The sequence below is a fragment of the Mus musculus genome, chromosome 9, assembly GCF_000001635.26.
Source record: "Mus musculus strain C57BL/6J chromosome 9, GRCm38.p6 C57BL/6J".
Lineage (NCBI taxonomy): Eukaryota > Metazoa > Chordata > Mammalia > Rodentia > Muridae > Mus > Mus musculus.
In genome coordinates, this window is record NC_000075.6 from 122,828,083 (window position 1) to 122,848,404 (window position 20,322).

Consider the following 20,322-nt stretch of genomic DNA (forward strand, 5'->3'; position numbering starts at 1 on the left):
AGTTTAATTTGCATTAAATGAAAAATGTTGGTGATAGTATTTTTATAGTGTTTTTTTGTTTGTTTTGCTTTTTGTTTTTGTTTTGCAAGACAGGATTTCTCTGTGTAGTCCTGGTTGCCTTGGAACTCACTCTGTAGACCACACTGACCTTGAATATACAGAAATCCTCTGTCCCTGCCCCTGCCCCTGCCCCTGCCCCCACCTCCCGAGTGCTAGGAGAAAACCATGTGCCACCACTGGCAAATATCTTTGTTTTATTTTCTACCTTCATATCTGTAATCTTTTTTATATATTTTTTAATTTATTATTATTTATAAATACACTGTAGCTGTCTTCAGACACACCAGAAGAGGGTGTCATATCTCATTACAGATGGTTGTAAGCCACCATGTAGTTTCTGGGATTTGAACTTAGGACCTTCGAAAGAGCAGTCAGTGCTCTTACCCACTGAGCTATTTCACCAGCCCATATCTGTCATCTTTGGTGATCTAGTCAAATAAAATACTTGGTAAAGGGACTGGAGAGATAGCTCAGTGGTTAAAAACACTGGGTGCTCTTCCAGAGGACCCAAGTTTGATTCTCAGCACCCACATGTCAGTTTACAACCATCTGTAACTCTAGTCCCAGGGGACTCAAGGTTACTAGGCACTAATGTGTTATAGAGATACACATGCAAACAAAACACTCATAAACATAAAATAAAATAAAATAAAATACATTTTTAACCAAGCTTAGTGACACATGCCTTGCATTCCAGCACTCTGGAGACAGAGGCAGTCAGATCTCTCTTGAGTTCAAGGCCAGCCTGGTCTAAAAGGAGTTCTAGGACAACCAGGGCTGCACAGAAAAACCCTGTCTTGAAAAACCAAATGATAATAATTTTTCCTTAGTATTTCAAACCACATATTAAATAGGTATTTTGTATCTAGAATGTATAAGAACTCTTAACACTAGGAGTTTTTTTTAAAAAAATAGAAAATATGCCAAAGACATGTTACCTAAGAGAGTGTGCAGCTGACAAACTCATGCAGAGCGGGGGTGTGGCCTGAGCTGGGGTGCTTGCAGCATGCGTGAGGGCTGTTGCAGGATAGTCAGTCACACTGTGAACCCTGAGACTGTGGCATTTACTGAAAAAAAGCTGTTTCTAGTTATGATGTAGCTCAGCCTTTGCACACCCCATCAATCCCTCTGGCTGAAGTGCAGACTTGCTTTTAGTACACACTTTTAATCCCAAACTGTGAAGGTAAAGTTAGTTTGTAGAAGGAACCTCCCATGTTTGAAAGTGATGTCTAATTGAGTGGCAGAAAGAGTGATGAATCAGAGAAATATTTGACAGAATAGGATCAGCCCAACTTTCATGAGAAGAGAGAGGAAAGGAAAGCTATTTAAGGGGCAGTGCAAATAGAGAGAGAGGAAGGAGAGGAGAGGAAGGGAGTTTTACAGAGACAGATTGAAGAGAGAACAAGCTAGACACAAGTAAAGACAGAAAGACCCAGAGAATAAGAAGCAGCCATAAGATTAGAACAGGTTGTTAAGAGTTAGTTTGAGGCCAAGCACAGCAATCCAAGAGAAGCCAAATTGAATTAGTCTGCTCAGAGATGAGTTTAAACCAGAATAGCTGCGTTGAACCAGCCAGATTGAGTCCAAATAGAAGAAAGGGTGAGAAAGTCTCAGAAGCTAAAGACATTCTAGGCCTAGATTAGATTGTAGAGGTGAGAAGTTTCCAGGCCTCGGCCTAGGTTAGAGGCTGAAGCAGTACACCTCTGAGACAACAGTTTCTACAGGCAAATAAAAGTTAGTGTTATCTAACCCCATGCTGACCAGAACTGCTGAGTGGAAATGGCAGCACACAGTGATGATGAGGATGCAGAGGAAGGCTGTCCTACACTGCTGACATGAATCAAGTGGACAGATACTCTGCAAGAAACACAGCATCTAAAGGAACTGAATGAACTTAAATGAACTTGGCATGTGACCCAACTGTTGGGCATTTATGCTGGAAAATGAAAAACTGTCATGTAGAAACTGACCCATAAATATCCGTAGTGTCCAAGAGCAGAGGAAGTCCTCATGTACTCGAGTGTAAGTCCTGCTCAGAAATGAGGACAAGGCCCCGTTATGTTATCTGGCCACTAGAAGGTCATGTGGCAGATGCTGTGGTGGAACACTGCTCAGTGCCGAATGGTGATCTGCACTTGTGAAAAGACAGTGTAAACAAAGCACACAAGAGTTGACAGAGTGCTTATAGCCTCACTAGTGTGTCTGCACTCACACTGAGAGACATGCACTGTCTTCCAGTTACAGAAATGCAGTGCACACTGTTTGAATCTACAGTTCTCAAAGACCCTGGATGTACTTACTACATATGCATAAGTAACCCAGGACGAGGTCCTCTGACCAGACTTCCTCCCTCCCCCTCAGCCTTTCCTCTCTCCTCTCACCGAGAAACATGCCATGCACCAGCCACACTTGGCTTCTTGTTGCTTTTGGACATGATCTCTCCCTCCTTCCCCCTGCCCCAAATCATCTTACATCTATGTCTCTAAATCCTAGTCTACTTTGGTGAAGTCTTGGCAGCCATTGTGTAAGCCTGGCTTTGACTGGGCAGCCTTGGGCAGCACTGGAGCGCGCAGTCTTGCTTTGTTTTCTTGACTCTAGAGTGAGCTTCAGCAAATACGGACAGGCTCTTACACCCTGCATGTGCAGCTTATGGCTGGCACCACACAGTGGGTGCCCAGTAATGCTTATTGTGCTTGCCAGTTGAATTTGACATTAGTTTAATGTTTACAGAATGCGTAGGATGTGGAATACACCTAAGCCTATGGCTGTCAGTGCCTAGGGCTGACTTTTCCTTGGGCTTTCTCTTTCTCTGAAGCTTCCTCTCAGTTCCTGTCCAAGACCACCCAGACTGATAGTTGGTTTTCAATATCAGTATTTCCAGGATTATATTGTCTTTTTTTTTTTTACTGTATTTTACTTGAACATTCCATCTACAAAAATAATTTTTAAAACTGTCTCATTTAGTCAGGCAGTGGTAGCATGCCCCTTTAATCACAGCACTCAGGAGGCAGAGGCAGAGGCAGAGGCAGAGGCAGAGGCAGAGGCAGAGGCAGAGGCAGAGGCAGAGGCAGGAGATCCTCCAAATTTGAGGCCAGCCTGGTCTATCAAACTAGCTCCGGGAATGACAGGACTATATAATGAAATCTTGTCAAAAAAAGAAAAACATTAACATAAATTTTTTAAAAAATTCTCATTTATTGGATTCCTAAAGTTATAGTGATATAAAGCTGAATATTTCTCTCTCTCTCTCTCTCTCTCTCTCTCTCTCTCTCTCTCTCTCTCTCTCTCTCCCTCCCTCCCTCCCTCCCTCCCTCCCTCCCTCCCTCCCCTCTCCTCCCCTCCTTCCCTCTCCCCTCTCCCCCCTCCTCCCCTCTCCTCCCCTCCCCTCTCCTCCCCTCTCCTCTCTCCCCTCTCTCCTCTCTCCCCTCTCTCCTCTCTCCCCTCTTCCCTCTCCCTTTCTCTTTTTCAATACTATAGCTTTTTGAAAGCTTGCCAAGTTATTTTGACCTTCAGAGGAGAATGTCAGCCTTAGAAGCCCAAATAAGCAATCTTCTAGGGGGAATCCAAGTGGTTTATATCGAAGAGTTGCAGCCAGCACTCACACTTGATCAGTACTACTCTCTCCTCCACACCTTCTACAACCAGCTGCTGAGAAGCAGGGTGCCGCCCCACCCCCACCCCCAGAGTCTGAGCGGCTTGCAGATGATCCTTAGCAGGTGAGTATCTGAACTGGATGGGGTGTGTGCAGTTTCAGTACTTTGAGGTGTTGTTTCATTGTGTGATTCTTGTAAATTAATCAAATAAAATAAATGAGTCGTTAAGAGTAGATACTCCTTTTGTAGAGGATTCAAGTTCAGTTTTCCAGTGCTGATATTGGGCAGCTCACAACCACCTATAATGCTAGCTCCAGACATCCACTGCCTTTGACCCCCCTCAGGCACTACACTCACATATAAAGACTGAAAAACACACACACACACATATATATTATATATCAAATATATAATAATATGTTATTATATGTATAATGTATATTTTTATGAGTATACTTTTATATAGTATATAAATTATATATTATATGTTAGATAATTTTGTATACTTATATATAACATACTATATTATTTAGTTAGTAATATTATATAGTTATTATTTAGCTATATGATTATAACTAAATAATATATAACCTTATATAATTATCTGCTATATAAAAATATGATTATACATGATTTTATATAATTTTATACAATTATGTAATATGGCTATATAATTATACGTAAATATATAATATTTATTTAAATACAATCATCAATATATATTGGCTATTCATATAAGTATATAAAACTATATAATGTTACATATTATTTATATATTAACATATAATAAATTTTATGTATGGCTTTATATGAAATTATACATATTATATACATGTTGTATATAATATGTATAATTTTATATGGCTTTTTTTAATGGAGGCCAGGCATGTAGTGTACAACTTTAATCCCAGTACTCAAGAGGCAGAAGCAAGAGGATCACCTTGTAAATTCAAGGCCAGCCTGAGCTAAACAATATAACTGCATCTCAAAAACAAAACAAATGTGTGTCACCTACTTGTGAAAAGAATTGTGTTCATAGTGCTGTTCTGCATATATCAGAAGCCAAACTAGCAGACTGAAGAGTGGCTCTCTAGAACATTCTTTGAAGATATGTCCACTGATCAGTGAAGTCAGTCATATAGAAACACGAGATGTTAGCGAGTGCACAGATATGTCCACTGATCAGTGAAGTCAGTCATATAGAAACACGAGATGTTAGCGAGTGCACGCGCACACACTCATGTGCTCTTTACCTGCATGCTGATGTATGTCATAGAGAACAGTGTGCCTGTGTCCTGTGTCCTCATCATCAGTATTGCGCTCGCTCTCTCTCTCTCTCTCTCTCTCTCTTTTGTTTTGTTTTCATTTTTCTGAGACAGGAGTTCTCTGTGTAGCCCTGACTGTCCTGGAACCTGAACCTAGCTTTGTAGAGCAGGCTGGTCTCAAACTCAGAGATCCGCCTGCCTCTGCCTCCCAAGTGCTGGGGTTGACGGCGTGCACCACCACACCCGGCTTGAGGTGGATTTTGATGATTACTTTTCAGTCACTTGCAATTTTAAAAAAGTATTAAGCCGGGCAGTGGTGGCTCACACCTTTAATCCTAGCACTCAGAGGCAGAGGCAGGTGGATTTCTGAGTTCGAGACCAGCCTGGTCTACAAAGTGAGTTCCAGGACAGCTAGGGCTATACAGAAAAACCCTGTCTCGAAAAACCAAAAAAAAAAAAAAGTATTGTCTTTGGAGGTGGTGATATTTTATTTCCCTTAATGCATTAATACACGTTCCATTTCAGTGACAGGTATGCGCCAAGCTTGCATGAACTCGGGCATTTTGATATCCCAGCCCTCTCAGATCCAGCAAGCCTGCAGTCCTTCATGAGAACCAAAGCCCAGCAGGCGAGAGAAAACATGACTAGAAGGGAGAAGTAAGTACTGCCCGCCTCCAGGAGGCTCAGGACTCACCTGATGCACGAGGCCTGACGTCCAAGCAGACAACAGAGAGCATTGCCTGCATTTTAGCTATTTTATTCACGTGTAGGTGTCATGTCTGTTGGTATCGGTGGGGACCAAAGAGGTCAATTGGACCCCCGAAGCTGCAGTTACAGGCAGTTGTGAGCCACCATGTGGGTGCTGGGGTTTGAACTTGCATCTCTGGAAGAGCCACAAGTGTTCGAAAGGACTGAGCCATCTCTCTAGTGCTGTTTAAGTGGTTATAGTTCACAAGTAGTCCTGTTTCCATGTTGTTTGTACTTTGAACCACTTGACAGCCAGTGGTTTCCTTCTCACAGCTTTGAAGCTGTAGAGTTGTGTCCAGTGTAAAGGAGAAAGGGTAGGAGTGAGTCCATATGACAGAATGGGCAGACAGATGGATAGCAGGTTCAGACAAATGAGTGAGAGGGGATGAGCAGCATAGGGCAGTACAGCCTGATCTCAGCATCTCAGGGAGGGGGGAGGGGGAGGATGGATGGATGGAAGGATAGACAGACAGTCAGTTTTTTCATTTAGGCTCTAGCAGTGGCTGAGGGAGGTATATAAAAGCTTTTTAAGCTATGTATTGTTTGTTTGGAACGATGGCTTAGTGCTCACTGACTGCTCTTTCAGAGGACTCACCTTTGATTTCTAGTACACAAATGGTGGTTCACAACCGTCTGTAGCTCTCATTCCAGGATTCTATCGCTTTCTTCTGTTGTCTGAGGGCACCAAGCTCACAGGTGGTCCACAGACATGCATGTAGATAAAACACCCAAAACATTAAAAATAATGAATTTTTGAAAATTAGGAAAAAGTTGTGTATTATTTTTACCTCTGTGCTGCTAAAAAGATTGACTAAATACTTGAAGAGTAAAAATAAACCATCCAGCACTGGGCTCAGGGGAACTCTTGACATGTCTTTTCACATGACTGTCTTATAAAGAGAGTGTACCATCACCCCAACACTTAAGAATATGTTTATATTCTGTCTTCTATTTAGTAATAACTTATGGTAGCTTTTTTACTTAATAGGTTAAAAGTTATGGAAAATGAATTGATACAGGCTTCAACAAAGCAGTTTTCTCTGGAGAAGTTGTATAAAGAGCCCAGCATTTCTAGCAGACAGATGGTGGATTGCTGTAAGAGACTTCTTGAACAGTCGCTGCCATATCTGCATGGGATGCACCTCTGCGTCTCACATTTCTATTCTGTTATGCAAGATGGAGACCTGTGCATCCCGTGGAACTGGAAGAAAGGAGAAGCCATGAAGTAACACAGATATCTGTTTTATTTTCTGAAGAAATGAAAAACTGTTGAATTTATTTAAATTCAGTTTGATATAACATTAGTATTTACATGTTAGAACAAAGTGTCTAACTGCTGCTATAAAAGTGGGGAGGGTTTTCTTTTTAGTGATTTTATGCTAAGAAACTTGCTTTTAAAAGGTTTTATCCCCTAGACTTATGATGCTGATGGCTAGGCAAAAGATACTAGAAGAAAAAAAACTATTTTAAAGATATGCAATAGAAGGTTCTGTAAGAGTCATATATTTTTATAGAATAAATGTGAGTAATGTAAGTTGGTCTCGCTCAGTATAGCTCTTTAGGACTGGGACTCCATTTTTACATGCAACACAGTTTAATGTGCACCTTCATAGTTACATCGTATACACACACACACTTTGTAGCCAGTAATAGACGGTTATTCAAGACAGATGACTGGCAAGTAGCAAAAGTTAAATAACCAAATTAAAAGTTAAATAACCAAATTAAAAATTAAATAACCAAATTTTGCTTAAGAGAAAGATTTTTTAAAACCCTATTGAATATATACTATTAACATTGTCTGATACAAGTTTACTAAAGCATCAGTAACAGAGAACTTAAATACATGATTTCTTCTACCAATTAAAGTATCAGTGGAGCATATACTTGGTGGGCACAGGCATCCTCAAGATGAGTAAGATGTAGGATTATAACTTAGCCTGAAGCTCCTTAAAAAGCTTTCTTCACTTCTTCAGCTCTGGCCCAGGCAGAGCCCTGTGCTATGGCTCGCTCTCAGGTGAAGCATGGCCTCCTTTGTGCTCAGCTGTCTCCTGCACAGTGAGAGGCCTGCTCTCTGTTCAGAGTAGACCCACAGTACATTAGAACAAAGGAGATGCTAAAATCAGTTTTTCATGTTTTGGGTTTTTATGAAACATCATTAATTTAAACAGTTCAAATGTATGTTCAAAATAAGAAATGGCTTATAAAAGGATTGTGTGTGCCATTGTGGCTTTTGACCCATGCTAATGTGACAAATGTTGCTGTAAATACTCTTATGAAACAGTCCCTAAGTAGATTTGGTGGCACACATCTTTAATCCCAGCTCTTGGGAAGCAGAGGCAGGTGGATCTCTGTGAGTTTAAGGCCAGCCTGGTCTATAAAGTGAGTTTCAGGACAACCGGGGATGTTAAACACAGAGTAACCCTGTCTGGGGGGTGGGGCCGTCAAACCTGACATTTATTAGAAAATTGCTTGGATTGTACCGTGTCTAATATCAGCTAACGTGGAATCTGCTGTAATGTGTGTTGTATTGGATTTGTCTCAGAACTAATTGTTACATAATAAAGCAAGCCTTGGCCACCACACAGCTGCGTTCCAGGATTTCCAGCTGCTGAGTTTCATGACTGTAGTGGTAGGACGTTATTAGACGTGATCCTTTGCAGATGATTCATTGCAGATGTATGTCCTGTCTCCACAACAGAGGGTGCAGGTGAAGCCTCGGGTACAAACGGTCTCCAAAGGAGCCTGACACTGTGGTTGGTGTGCAGTCACTTGATCAAAAGCATCAAAGGCAGACCTGCCTCAGTCTCAAGCCCAGAGGGTTACATTACGGTATTGTTTGCCTTGAGACTGGCCTTTTATATAAAGCTTTGTGGGTCACTAGGAGCTCCAAATGGTTGCAGCCCAATTGTTACAGGGCAAGAATCCTGCTTTCATTTTTGGCCCTTTGTCTCTATGTAATTACCTATTTCCTTTGAAGGAGAGTTTTCCGTCTGTGTGGACACCTTGTAAAACACAGCAGCATCCAGTCAAGAAGCAATGTAACGGGTCTGTTATTTCCTGAAAGCCTTTAGTGTCTCTGCAGACCCATACACAGATCTGAGCATGCGTCTGGTGTGCTTGTTAGCTAGCTTAAAGCTCTTCCTAGCTGGGTACCCTCCCCAGAAGTTTTCCTTATTTTATACAGGTTGTATTTGCGGCCAACTGAAGCCACCCTGGGAGTGGGAAGGAGCGCAGATGGCTGGGCATGCTGCCAATAGTTGGCTGGGATCCTTTTGCTCTGGTAGGAGGAGGTCTTCCAGTGCTGATCACTGGCAGCCTCTGTAACCCTCCATTTCCAGATGCCAGCCTTCACAATGCTCCCTTGTCCAGAGTCTTCGTCACAAGAGGCACAGGAAGGTGTGGTCAAAAAACGCATGGTCAGGCTGGAGAGATGGCTCAGTGGTTAAGAGCAATGGCATCCAGACAGACATCCAGTCAAAACATGCATGCACATTAAATTAAAACATTACTAAAAGCTGGAAATCCCAGCACTGGGAGGCAGAGTCAGGTGGCTTGGTCTACATAGTGAGAATGGTGAAAGAGACCGAGGTGACCACCTTTCAAGGAACTCTGACATCATGAGGGCTTGTCCTAGGCTTGAACTGGAAGATAGTAGGGACAATATAAGCACAGGCCTGAAGCTTGTGGAGTGCTAACCCGAAAAACAGGTTTCAGCCCCTTTCCACTCCCAAGTGTGCCCAGTGTCCAGCGAGTGGGTCCCACTCACCCTGGCCTGTTCTCATCCCACCCAAGGCCTGCTTCTGTCCCACAGGTGATTTGACTCCAGCACCAAAACTGCGGTATTCACCCTCAAAGTGTCAAGACAGCTGAGGAGGTAAAGAAAGCCGTAGAAGGCAATCTGAAAAAAAATCTCAGAAAAGTTTGTATTGGGTCTGAAAGCAGATATTTTTGCGGATTCCTGTAAACTTGTGCTTCTGAGGGTGGAGCTGATGGGACCTTCATAGAGCTCTGCAGGTGTGGGTAGGCGGCCGCTTCCTTGGCACTTCCTAGCTCAAAAGGAAAACCGGTTATTTCTTGTCAGCACATTCCTTAGCTTGCAGGACAGGGCCCAGGGCAGAGAAGGGCTGGCTGGAAGCCTCGCTGCCAGAGGAGGGGACGCTCCCAAGTGGTGCTGCGTCGGCAGAGCGCCCCCTGATGGGGACAGAGCTCGGGACAGGGACAGGTCGGGTAGAAGCAAGCTTCCTGTCCCGGGGCCTCTGCCTGCAGCCTCGGGGTTCACTGGAGAAGCAGGTCTGTGGACAGCCGCAGCGCAGGGCATGCTCACTCGCAGAGACCCCGACCTTGCCTGACGCTTCTCTCCAGAGGTTGCAGGTGTGGTCTCCTCCCCTGGAGGAAAGGTGGTTTCTCCAGTGATCTCGTTTACCCAGACAAAAGAATCTAGAGATTTCTTCTCCTGTTCAAGCTGACTCCTAGACATATCTAAAACGGAGAAAACGGGATCATGTGACCCAGGTAAAAGCTGCTCTTAACTTTTGAATAGTCTTTTACGATTTTTTTTTTCGAGACATGGTCTCTCTGTGTTATCTCTGGCTGTCCTGGAACTCACTGTGTGACTGGCCTCCAACTCTCAGATCCACATGCCTCTTCCTCCCAAGTGCTGGAATTAAAGGTGTGCGCCACCATGCCCAGATTCTTTTCCTTGATTAATGATATAGAAGGGTTCTGGGGTACCGACATTCCTCCATGACCTCTACTTCGAGGTTCCTGCCTTGAGTTTTGTAAGACCCCCCAACTCAATGTGTTTCTTAGACCCCTAGAAACAAAGCCCAGCATGGAGTTCTTTGTTCTTTCACCTTCAGCCTGAGAGAACGATGACCACTGGGTGACCCACCCAGGCGCCTGACTTTGTAAGGGCCATTGTGTAAGGGACCAAGAATGTTTGCCAAAGATAGCCTGTAACCTTTCCGTGAGAGATGAGCTGTAATTCGTCATCCCCATTCTTATGTTTACTCAGCTTCCCCATTCTTTATGGTCTTACCCTCCCCTAACTTTGCGGTTTATTCTTTTAAAACCCTCGACTGCAACTGCTGGGGGTCGATCTCCTCTGTCCCTGTGCGGGTTATGAGCTCGGCCTCAACATGCTGATTCCCGAATAAACCTCATGCGATATTGCATCAAGAATGGTTTCTCTCGAGTTATTGGGGCGTCGGCTCATCCAGGGACTTGAGCCAGGGTCTCCCCGGAAATGGGGGTCTTTCAGTTTCTGCACTGACTTCCCTTAGTGATGGAGTGTGACCTGAAAGTTGTAAGCTGAAATAAATCCTTTCCTTTCCAAGTTACTTTTGGTTATTGTGTTTTATCATAGCAATAGAAACCTAAATAAGATGTATGGATGTACTGAACATATACAGACATTTTCTTGTTACTTCCTGGACTCCACAGCATTTATTACACTGTGCTTTAGAGATGGCTTTTAGTATTCAAGAAGATGAGAATGCACTGGATGTAAATACCATCCTATTTTATACTAGGACGCCAAGCATATACTCAGTGTTCGCTGCAATTTCTGGTGCCGATCCCAAGAATGGAGGAAGACTGTATACTAAGCATATTTTACCTATTTTTCTGACCCAGTTCAGTTATCTATGTATGTATGCTAGGAATTTAAATGGAAGGTAAATGATTAAATTTCTAATATTTTCTACACAATAAACTGTTATATTCTTTGAACAGGTTGGTCACCATTCCTTAAGTTCCTTTTAGAAGGAAAGCAACAATGATTAAATAACTGTAGCTTAAAACATGAAAAATAGGGCACAGAGCGAAGACAGAAACAGTGTCATGGACACGCCCACAATCCCAGGATTCAAAGGGCTGAGGTTGGAGTTGAGAACAGCCTGGACTACATAGTGAGTTCAAGGCTACCAACCAAGGAAAGCCCTCCCATCACACCCCTCTCCACATTGCTTTTGCTAAATTTTATAAGACATGCTTATGTATAATCAGCAAAGTGGCACATAAAAAAAATGACCATGCATTTGGAACCTGTAACTAAGTTCCTTACATGGCAAAAGGGGTTCTGTCATGGTTTGAATATGCTTTGTGGGAGGGTATGGGGGACTTTTGGGATAGCATTGGAAATGTAAATGAGGAAAATACCTAATAAAAAAATTAAAGAAAATATGCCTTGCCTAGGGAGCAGCACTATTTGGAGGTGTGGCCTTGTTGGAGTAGGTGTGTCATTGTGGGTGTGGGCTTTAAGACCCTTATCCTAGCTGCCTGGAAGTCAGTCTTCCACTAGCCGCCTTCAGATGAAGATGTAGAACTCTCAGCTCCTCCTGCCCCATACCTGCTTGGATACTGCCATGTTCCTGCCTTGATAATAGACTGAACCTCTGAACCTGTAAGCCAGCCCCAATTAAGTTGTCCTTATAAGAGTTGTCTTGGTCATGGTTTTTTTCACAGCAGTAAAACACTAACTAAGACAGATGTTGGTACCAGAGACTGGGATATTGCTGTGATAGGCCTGACCATGCTTTTGTTTGGAACAATGTGGATTTGGAAAGCAGTGGAATGCTTTAAATGTGGCTTAATGAGCTAACCTAGTAGGAAAATGGAAGACTTTGTTGCTATGAGTAATTTGAACCTTGCAGACCTAGCCCAAGGGGTTTCAGAAGAGAAGAATTTCAGTATGCAGCCTAGAGGGTGTTTTTCTGGTATTTTGGTGAAAAATTTGGCTGCTTTTTGCCCTTGTCTGAAGAGTCTACCTGAGGCTAAGGTAAAGGGATTTATGCTAGTTACATTGACAAAGGAAGTCTCAAAAAAGCCCAGCAGACTTTGTTCTCTCGTTAAGTCTCATGAAGAGCATTTTGTACAAGCATAGCAAGGTTGGAAAGGAAAAATATAATATATATGGCTCGCGTATCAAAGGGGCACCAGGAAGTGAAATGGAGCTGAATCCTGTGTTCTAGGAGATAGCAGATTAAGGGAGTGGGACTTCAGGGCAAGATCCTACCCAGCTAAATTTAGATTCAGGCATGGTGGTACACACCTTTAATCCCAGGAGACAGGCATCCAGATCTTTAAATTCAAGGTCAATCTACAGAGGAAGATCTAGGACAGTCAAGCTTAGGCAGTTAAGGAATTGGAAAACAGAAAGCTAGTGACAATGTAATAGAACAAGGGGACCATGCTCCATCCAGCTCCTGCAAGCAGCAGAAGTCATCAGCTTCGGCCATATGGCTCTGGCTTTAGGGACCAGAATAGATGGTACTACTGGGACAACTGATTAGCTAGAGCTAAGAAATTAGAGGTGTTTAAGAAGAGACCATCACTGAGGATCTCAGTGCATTCTCAGAGCATCACTGAGGTGAAATCTTCTGAGAGCACAAAGAAGCTGTGTTCCAGAGATAGCCAAGGTTGTACCTCGTGCTGCAGCTGTTCTTGGTTCTGGTAAGTGTCACCCAGGTGGTACTGGTTTTGAAGGCCTGAAGAGGTCATGAAGAGGTTTTGAAGCTGAGGTTTGGCACTGTGAGAGGCCATGGAAGATGAAGACTCAGTTGTAGTTGACAGCCTAGGACTGAAGAGTCATGCAAAAGAGTTGAGGCTTGGCACCATGAAGAGAGCCTATGAGAGGTTATTGGTGAAGCCTAGTTACAGCAGAAACCCCCCACATATTGGAGATGCCAGTACCATGGGATGATCACCAAGAACAGCAGCAGCAGAGGAGTAGATCAACCTGAGCTTAGAGTGCTACTGAGAGCAGAGCTGGAGAAGTGATGCAAACCCTTTGGAGAAACCCAAAAGACCATGTGTGGATCCTAGACATTGCAACAAGAAGCTGTGAAGTTGAAGTTGCCTTGGAGAGCCCAAGATGTTTGAGATTCCAAAGCCGTGGGTTATGAAAAGCTGTTAACAGGGAGTGGAACCAGCCCAGGAAAAGAAGTTTGTTGCAGTCAACAAAGATCTGAAAACTGCTTTGACATCAGACATGGAGATACAAAGTCTGGAGTTTTCCCAGCTGGTCACCTGTCTTGATTCAGGGATTACAGTTAAGTGATTGGATGGATCTCAGAAGAGACTTTGAATTTTGGACCTTTTTAACATTGTTGATACTGCTGTAGTCTATGGGGTCTTTGGAAGTTGGACTAAATGTACTTTTTCAATTATGCTATGGCTAGATATGGCCCCCATAGACTCATGTGTTTGAACAAGCCTATGGGGCCAAGGAGTGGGATGTCATGATTTAAACATGCTTGGCCCAGGAAGTGGCACTATTTGGAGGTGTGACCTTGTTGGATTAGGTGTGTCACTGTGGGCTTGAGCTTTAAGACCCTTATCCTAGCTGCCTGGAAGTCAGTCTTCTACTAGCAGCCTTCAGATAAAGATATAGAACTCTCAGTTCCTCCTACACCATACTTGCCTGGATGATGTCATGCTTCCTGCCTTGATGATAATGGACTGAACCTCTGAATGTGTAAGCCAGCCCCAATTAAATGTCCTTATAAGAGTTGCCTTGGTCATGGTGTCTCTTCACAGTAGTAAAACCCTAACTAAGACAGGTTCCAAGCATAATTGTGTTGTGGACCTTACAGAGCCTTTTCTCCATGCACTCTCTAGGTGGCTCAGTCTCAGCACTTGAGCCCTACATGTGCCATTTTGCTCTGAATCAGAGATGGAGAAGCAGGTGTGATGGGAAGGCAGTGCAAAGGTTCCTCCATCTTGTGTTCTTGTTAAGGTCATTTTAGGTTTTTGTATCTGTGATGGAAAGTTCTCTGGAAAATTACCTAACTCTATTCTAGGAATCTGAGTTCAAGATGCCCAGGCTAATTTATCTTAGCTTCTATTAAACTACCTGCTTGTGCAAAACCTCCCCCTGAAGCTGCCAAGCAAGATTACAAGATGTAGTTTCGCCTTTAAAAACCCCTTGCTCTAAACACCCAGGCTACATTTGGGTCCCAAATACCTGAGTATCGTCCCAGCAACTGGAATCAAGACATTCATTTGGTTATAAAGTACGGCTGAGTGGTCTTCTCTTGTCGGCTCCCCATAATCGTCTAAACAAGAGAAGGATTGACTGACTGTTACGAACTTGAACATGGAAGGAGCTAAGTAGAAGCCATGAGAAGGAAAATGTTAAAAGGCCATCAGTATGAGTTTTTCAAAATGAGTTGAATAATTTACTTCATCTACTAAAGATAAGAGGGCCTTCCTTTTTCCTTTTGTCTTGCTTCCATGATCTTGATATTTGTATTTTTTTAAGTAAAATGAGATTTATGTTTCTACTGCTCAAACTGTTTTTCATATTAACAGACCACAAAGACCTTCTGAGAATTAGGTCAATGTGACTTGAAAAGCAGAGCTTTTTGAAACTGGTAAACCACAATTTTTTAACAATGTGTTTGTGTTAAATGCCAACCACCAAATTTTCACTTTTGTATTAGGCCTTGCTTGCTTACAAAGGTCATGAAAAACCTATAAAAGATTCCCTCTGCTGCAGCTGAGGGCCACTTTCTTCTCCTACTCCCATGAAGAGCAAGTTGGCCTGGCTGTAATAGAGCTTTTTTGCCTTGCAACATTGCTGTCTCTGAGACTCCAACACTACAACAAAAACAGCTATCAATAAAAGTGAGGGAGGGGGCTGGTGAGATGGCTCAGTGGGTAAGAGCACCCGACTGCTCTTCCAAAGGTCCAGAGTTCAAATCCCAGCAACCACATGGTGGCTCACAACCATCCGTAACGAGATCTGACACCCTCTTCTGGAGTGTCTGAAGACAGCTACAGTGTACTTACATATAATAAATAAATAAATAAATCTTTAAAAAAAAAAAAGTGAGGGAGAGCCAGACATGGCACAGTTGTGTCTCAGCACTTTGAGGTGGAGGCAGGAGGATTAGGAGTTCAAGACTTATAATAACAATAAATAAGTCAGCAATTGTTCTCACAGCAACAGGAGGTTCAGGAAGTATGTGAATGCTGCCCTGGAGCAGGTGCAAGAAGGGCTGTAAACTTTCCCGAGAGCTTGGCAATGGCTTTGCTTTCTTCGGAGTGGAAACAGCAGCTATTGCCTTGAGTAGTTTCAAGGTACTCTATTTAATGTATCACCCAGGCCAACCAGCAAGATTTTGACTGCATTCTCTGAGCCTCTGTTTGCACAGGCAAAGGAGCCTCCTTCCTGCCATACACTCCACTCCAGCCTCTCAGGCCCACATGGCTGACCTGTAGGAATACTGGGAGGTTCTTGGGTGGTGAGTCTGTAGGGACAGCTTGTGTTAGAAGCTGGGTGTCCTGGTGTCCTAGCAACCTGGTCTTTGTTATGAGAGGCATTCCATCTGGTCAGGTCTGATTCCTCCTGGGAACCACACTCCACTTCTCTGGGCCTCTCTGTTTCTGTGCACGATGGTTGCAACCTGGAGGTCAGCCTGGCACTGCCTTTGCTTCCCATAGCTTCTGCTTTATGGCAGTCTACTACATGGCTTCTCTTCCAGAACATAACCATGTAACCTGGCAGGAACATGGCAGGTTAGTATATATTTAACGCAGACCCAGTCACCACTCACCGCACACCTCTTCGTGTCCTTGTCATCATCAAAACAAGACCCTGCCTACGAGCATCTGTCTAGACTCTACTTGAGCCTAGGTGCAACGCAAGCTGCTTCTGACCTGGGGTAGCCCAAACTCTCCAAGCCTCATTCATGTCTATCCTGTGGCAAGTGGTGCTGAATGAAAAAAAAATTAAATAAAAATAAAAAAGGAAAAGAACATGACCGCTCTTAAATATGGTGAAGGAGAAAGTTTATTGTAGATAAAAGGGACAGCATAACCAGGGGCAGATACATCTGGAGAGTCCAGTGTAGACTGCCGATCCTCTTCAGAAAACATGCTCAACCTGCTCTACTTAGGAGAAAACAAAAAGACAATTTCAGAGAAATTTTTTGTCAATTTAAACACATTAGTAATAACCTCAGAATACCCCAAATGCATCAGTGTCACATTAAGGAAAAAAAAAAAATCAAAGCCTTGGAGAAGCTTAACCAAGAGTGAGAATTCTTTACTTCTCCCTCTGTCTTCAATCTCTCTCCTGTCTGTTGTTGTAAAGTCTGCTTGACTGCGGTCTTGTGAATCTGTCTGTCTTTCATGTATGTTTCTAAGGGCTTTGCTCTCTCTTTTATGGACCAGCATATACAACACCACATGGAGAAAAAAATGAGAGATATTTTACAGTTTTACACAGGATTAAACATTACTGACTTCATCTGACCCAGAAACACTAAGAAAAGCAATCATTCACTTAACAATAACTATGCTGTTTCTAGCATTTATGGCAGGCATTTATTGTACATGGTTGCTTTCAACCTATTAGCATTTATGCATATGCATTGGTCTCTGGGTCAGAGGACGAATACATAATTTAAAATTAAAGCTATGTTAGGTTAGGTTGAAAGACTCCGAGAGGAGCCCCTCGCTCAGGCCTCGGGATAATAGTGGACCCCCAAGAACTCATGAGAGACCAAGCTTGATGCAAACCACATGAGGCTTTATTCAGGGAAAGCCAGAGCTCTGGGGATGACTTGTATCCCACGCAGGGATAGAGGAGTCGACCCTGAGGGGAAAGGGGTCCCAGGTTTTATAGGCCCTCAGGGGGGAAAGGAGAAGGGAGTGTAGGGGATTTCCAGATCTAAACAATGTAAAATGATTGATTTCTCAAGAAATGGGTATGGGAGGGAAACAAGGAAAGAGTCTAATGCAGGTGCAGTAACTCCGGATTGGCTGTGGTTGCTGGAGAGATTTTCTGACTCTATCTTAGCAACCAATATCACAAACACCTGGCAGTGAGGTGCAGCAGTGGGCACACACCTGGGTTCAAGGAACGGCCAGAACATTGGCAGACACACGGGTTCAAGGAGTGGCCAGAGCATTGTGCACCTCTCTTTTTCTAAATCAGTGAAGCTACTTCTACTAACAATGAAGTTATTTTGCCAATTTCAGGGCTTCTGTGACCTTTTACATTCTGTCAGGATCTTTCAAGGTTATAAAAGATGATTGCCAAGACAAAGTTGGTTGTTAGATTGTTATCTAACTTAAAAGGCAGGTTAAACATAGCTGGATGGTGGTAGCCCATGCCTTTAATCACAGCGCTGAAGAGGAAGTTTAAACAGACTTGGCACACTGTAGGAAAACTGTCTTCATTGACCTTAGAGTATATTATCTGTTTGGCCATGAGGTCCAGCAGAAGTTCCAGCCTCTTAGAATGTAAGAGACATTTTCATAGTAAGTCACAACAGCCTTTAATTGGACCTAATGCAACAGCACCATGGAGCAGTACAGGGGGTTATCTCCTGGCTGAATAGTATTGATTATATACAAGGAGGGAATTTGAGAGTGGACTGAAAATGAAGAGCTGTACACATACCAATTACATCACAGCTCTTGCTAAGCTAAAGGAGGTTCCCCCCCACACCCCCACCTATTTTGAGAATAGCTTCAAGGCCATCTAAATTTCAAGTCTGAGATGCTGTCTTTATCTAGAGTGGTTGCCTGAGGCAAGGCCTCCTGAGACCATTGTGGCTTTCCAGATACTTCTGCTCCTTGCAGCTAGAATGTTCTTAGAGTTGTTGAGCACAGTCCAGATGGTTGACAGGAGATGCTTGGCTGGCTGACAGCTCTTAGCTTTAGGCTGCCAGACTTGATGGAAAAGTCTATTCACTGCTATTGAAAACCTGAACTGTTGGTTTCTGGCAATTTCACTCATTCACATGGGGGGAAGGGGGGGGGAGTCTAGGATAACCTATAATAAAGATTTAAAAGCTTAACACAAATATTCATATCAGCACTGAACTGTTCTCAACGTGCAGCAGTGCCTAAATCCTGCCCAGTGCTGACAAAAGTTGAGTTCCTCCAATCTCCCTTCAGCCATAGCCTTAAAGCGCACTCCTAAATGTTCCCTGGATTTGTCAGTAAAAATTGACAAAATGATGCCGTTACAGGAATATACTGTACCTGTTCAGCCACACTTTGTAACCTATTAAGATAGGAATTTGGTGTTCATTTAAGATTGTTTTAATGTATATATCTGAATTATGTACACACCATTGAGCACATATACCCACAGAGGCCAGAATAGGGCACTAATATTCTGGAGTTAGTTGCAGGTCATATGAATCACCTTGACTTGGGCACCAGGATCCTAACTCAGGTTCTCTGCAAGCAAGTAATCTCTGGTTCTCTGGATGCTGGTTTAAAAGTGGAAGAGACCTTTTTTCCTTACTGCTTTTAATATTCTATCTTTATTTAGTGCATTGCCAGGGCCAAGAAGCGGGAGTGGGTGGGTAGGAGAGCAGGGCGGGGGAGTTGGGGGGAGTACAGGGAACTTTCAGGATAACATTTGAAATTTGAAATGTACATAAAGAAAATATCCAATTTTTTTTAAAAAGGAATTATTCACATGAACATACCACTGCATACCTTTCAGAATGGTTATATTTTAACAGACTAATCATATCAAATGTTCACAATCATCTAGAAACCAAAATGCTATTTCATCAATAAAAGATATAAACTATGAAAAAAAAGTGGAAGAGAACAGTGGGGGTAGACTGAAAATACATACTTGTATGTATTACATGTTTTTCAGGCAAAAGGGGAATGACCAACAATTGAACTTCAGTCTCACTGTGAATTGTTATCTCCTTCCCCAAGATACCTGCTTCGTACTGGTGCCCTTCCACAAAATCATAGGTCTGAAGGCCCGACAGGGCCTCTCTGGCAGTCTATGGTGGTTACAAAATGAATGAAGGCCTAGGTGCATTAACAAAAATCAGGGTTTACACAGGTTGAACTTCCCTCCTCCATCAGCTTGCCCAGATGTGAGAAAAGGTCTTGGTCAGCATCCTCACCTCTAATATGGGGACGGACACTACCACAGCTCTCTTGGTCCTGGATAGAGACTGCTAGAGCAGTTTCTACCCTAATATACCCTGGCATTCTTTTTGTCTTTTCTTCAACATATACAGTCAATAGTTACAAGCTGTTTAAATAACGGATATGGTTTTTGGCTTTTCAATAGGTACCAGTGAAGAATAAAGATAAAAAAAATCACTAAACTCTTCCTCACCCCAGAGCCCGACCCCTCCCATCTAGAGATTGTTCCCAGAACACTCCTGAACTCTTCACCCCAGAATGCATTCCTGAACTCCTCACCCTAGAGTTCGAACCCTCCCAACTAAAGACTGTTCCAAGAACATTTTTGAGATAAGGGCCTCCTGGAACAACCTCAGAATGAACCGGATACATTGCCAAATAATAGGACATGACCCCTTAGTTACGTAGAATTCCCTTGGCAGAACCCCTTAGTTATGCAAACTTGTACTTTCCCTGCCCCGCTCTCCCCCCTTGAGTTTTTCCTATATAAGCCTGTGAAAAATTTTGGCTCGAGGTAGATTCTCCTCTACACCATACTAGGTGTATGAGTTTCGACCCCAGAGCTCTGGTCTATGTGCTTTCTTGCTGTTACTTTATTAAATCTTGCCTTCTACATTTTGAGTTCGGTCTCAGTGTCTTCTTGGGTCCGCGGCTGTCCCGAGGCTTGAGTGAGGGTCTCCCTTCGGGGGTCTTTCACCAGCTGCCACAATTTTGCCATTTACAGCACCATAAAT

The 20,322-nt window shown here is 43.1% G+C and overlaps 2 protein-coding genes across 8 annotated transcripts in view; one reads left to right on the plus strand and one right to left on the minus strand.

Moving 5' to 3' along the window:
- The window catches only part of Tcaim (T cell activation inhibitor, mitochondrial), a 33,412-nt gene extending 22,570 nt beyond the window's left edge, over positions 1 to 10,842 (plus strand). For 6 of the 7 annotated variants that reach the window (XM_006512172.4, XM_006512174.4, NM_001013405.2 and 3 more), the window contains 3 exons: positions 3,538 to 3,776; positions 5,444 to 5,575; positions 6,654 to 8,250. In XM_006512172.4, coding sequence (XP_006512235.1) covers positions 3,538 to 3,776; positions 5,444 to 5,575; positions 6,654 to 6,894 — 612 coding nt within the window. In that variant the 3' untranslated portion in view covers positions 6,895 to 8,250. Of the gene's footprint in view, positions 1 to 3,537; positions 3,777 to 5,443; positions 5,576 to 6,653 lie in introns of all 7 variants that reach the window. The other variant, XM_006512173.4, reaches the window with a different exon arrangement.
- On the minus strand, positions 9,571 to 15,941 carry Gm35549 (predicted gene, 35549). Its single transcript, NM_001363262.1, has 3 exons — positions 15,887 to 15,941; positions 14,634 to 14,724; positions 9,571 to 10,147 (listed from the first exon to the last, which is right to left on the minus strand). The coding sequence occupies exon 3, from the start codon at positions 10,143 to 10,145 to the stop codon at positions 9,720 to 9,722; it is 426 nt and encodes a 141-aa protein (NP_001350191.1). The 5' UTR covers positions 10,146 to 10,147; positions 14,634 to 14,724; positions 15,887 to 15,941; the 3' UTR covers positions 9,571 to 9,719.
- Positions 15,942 to 20,322: the final 4,381 nt, after the last annotated feature.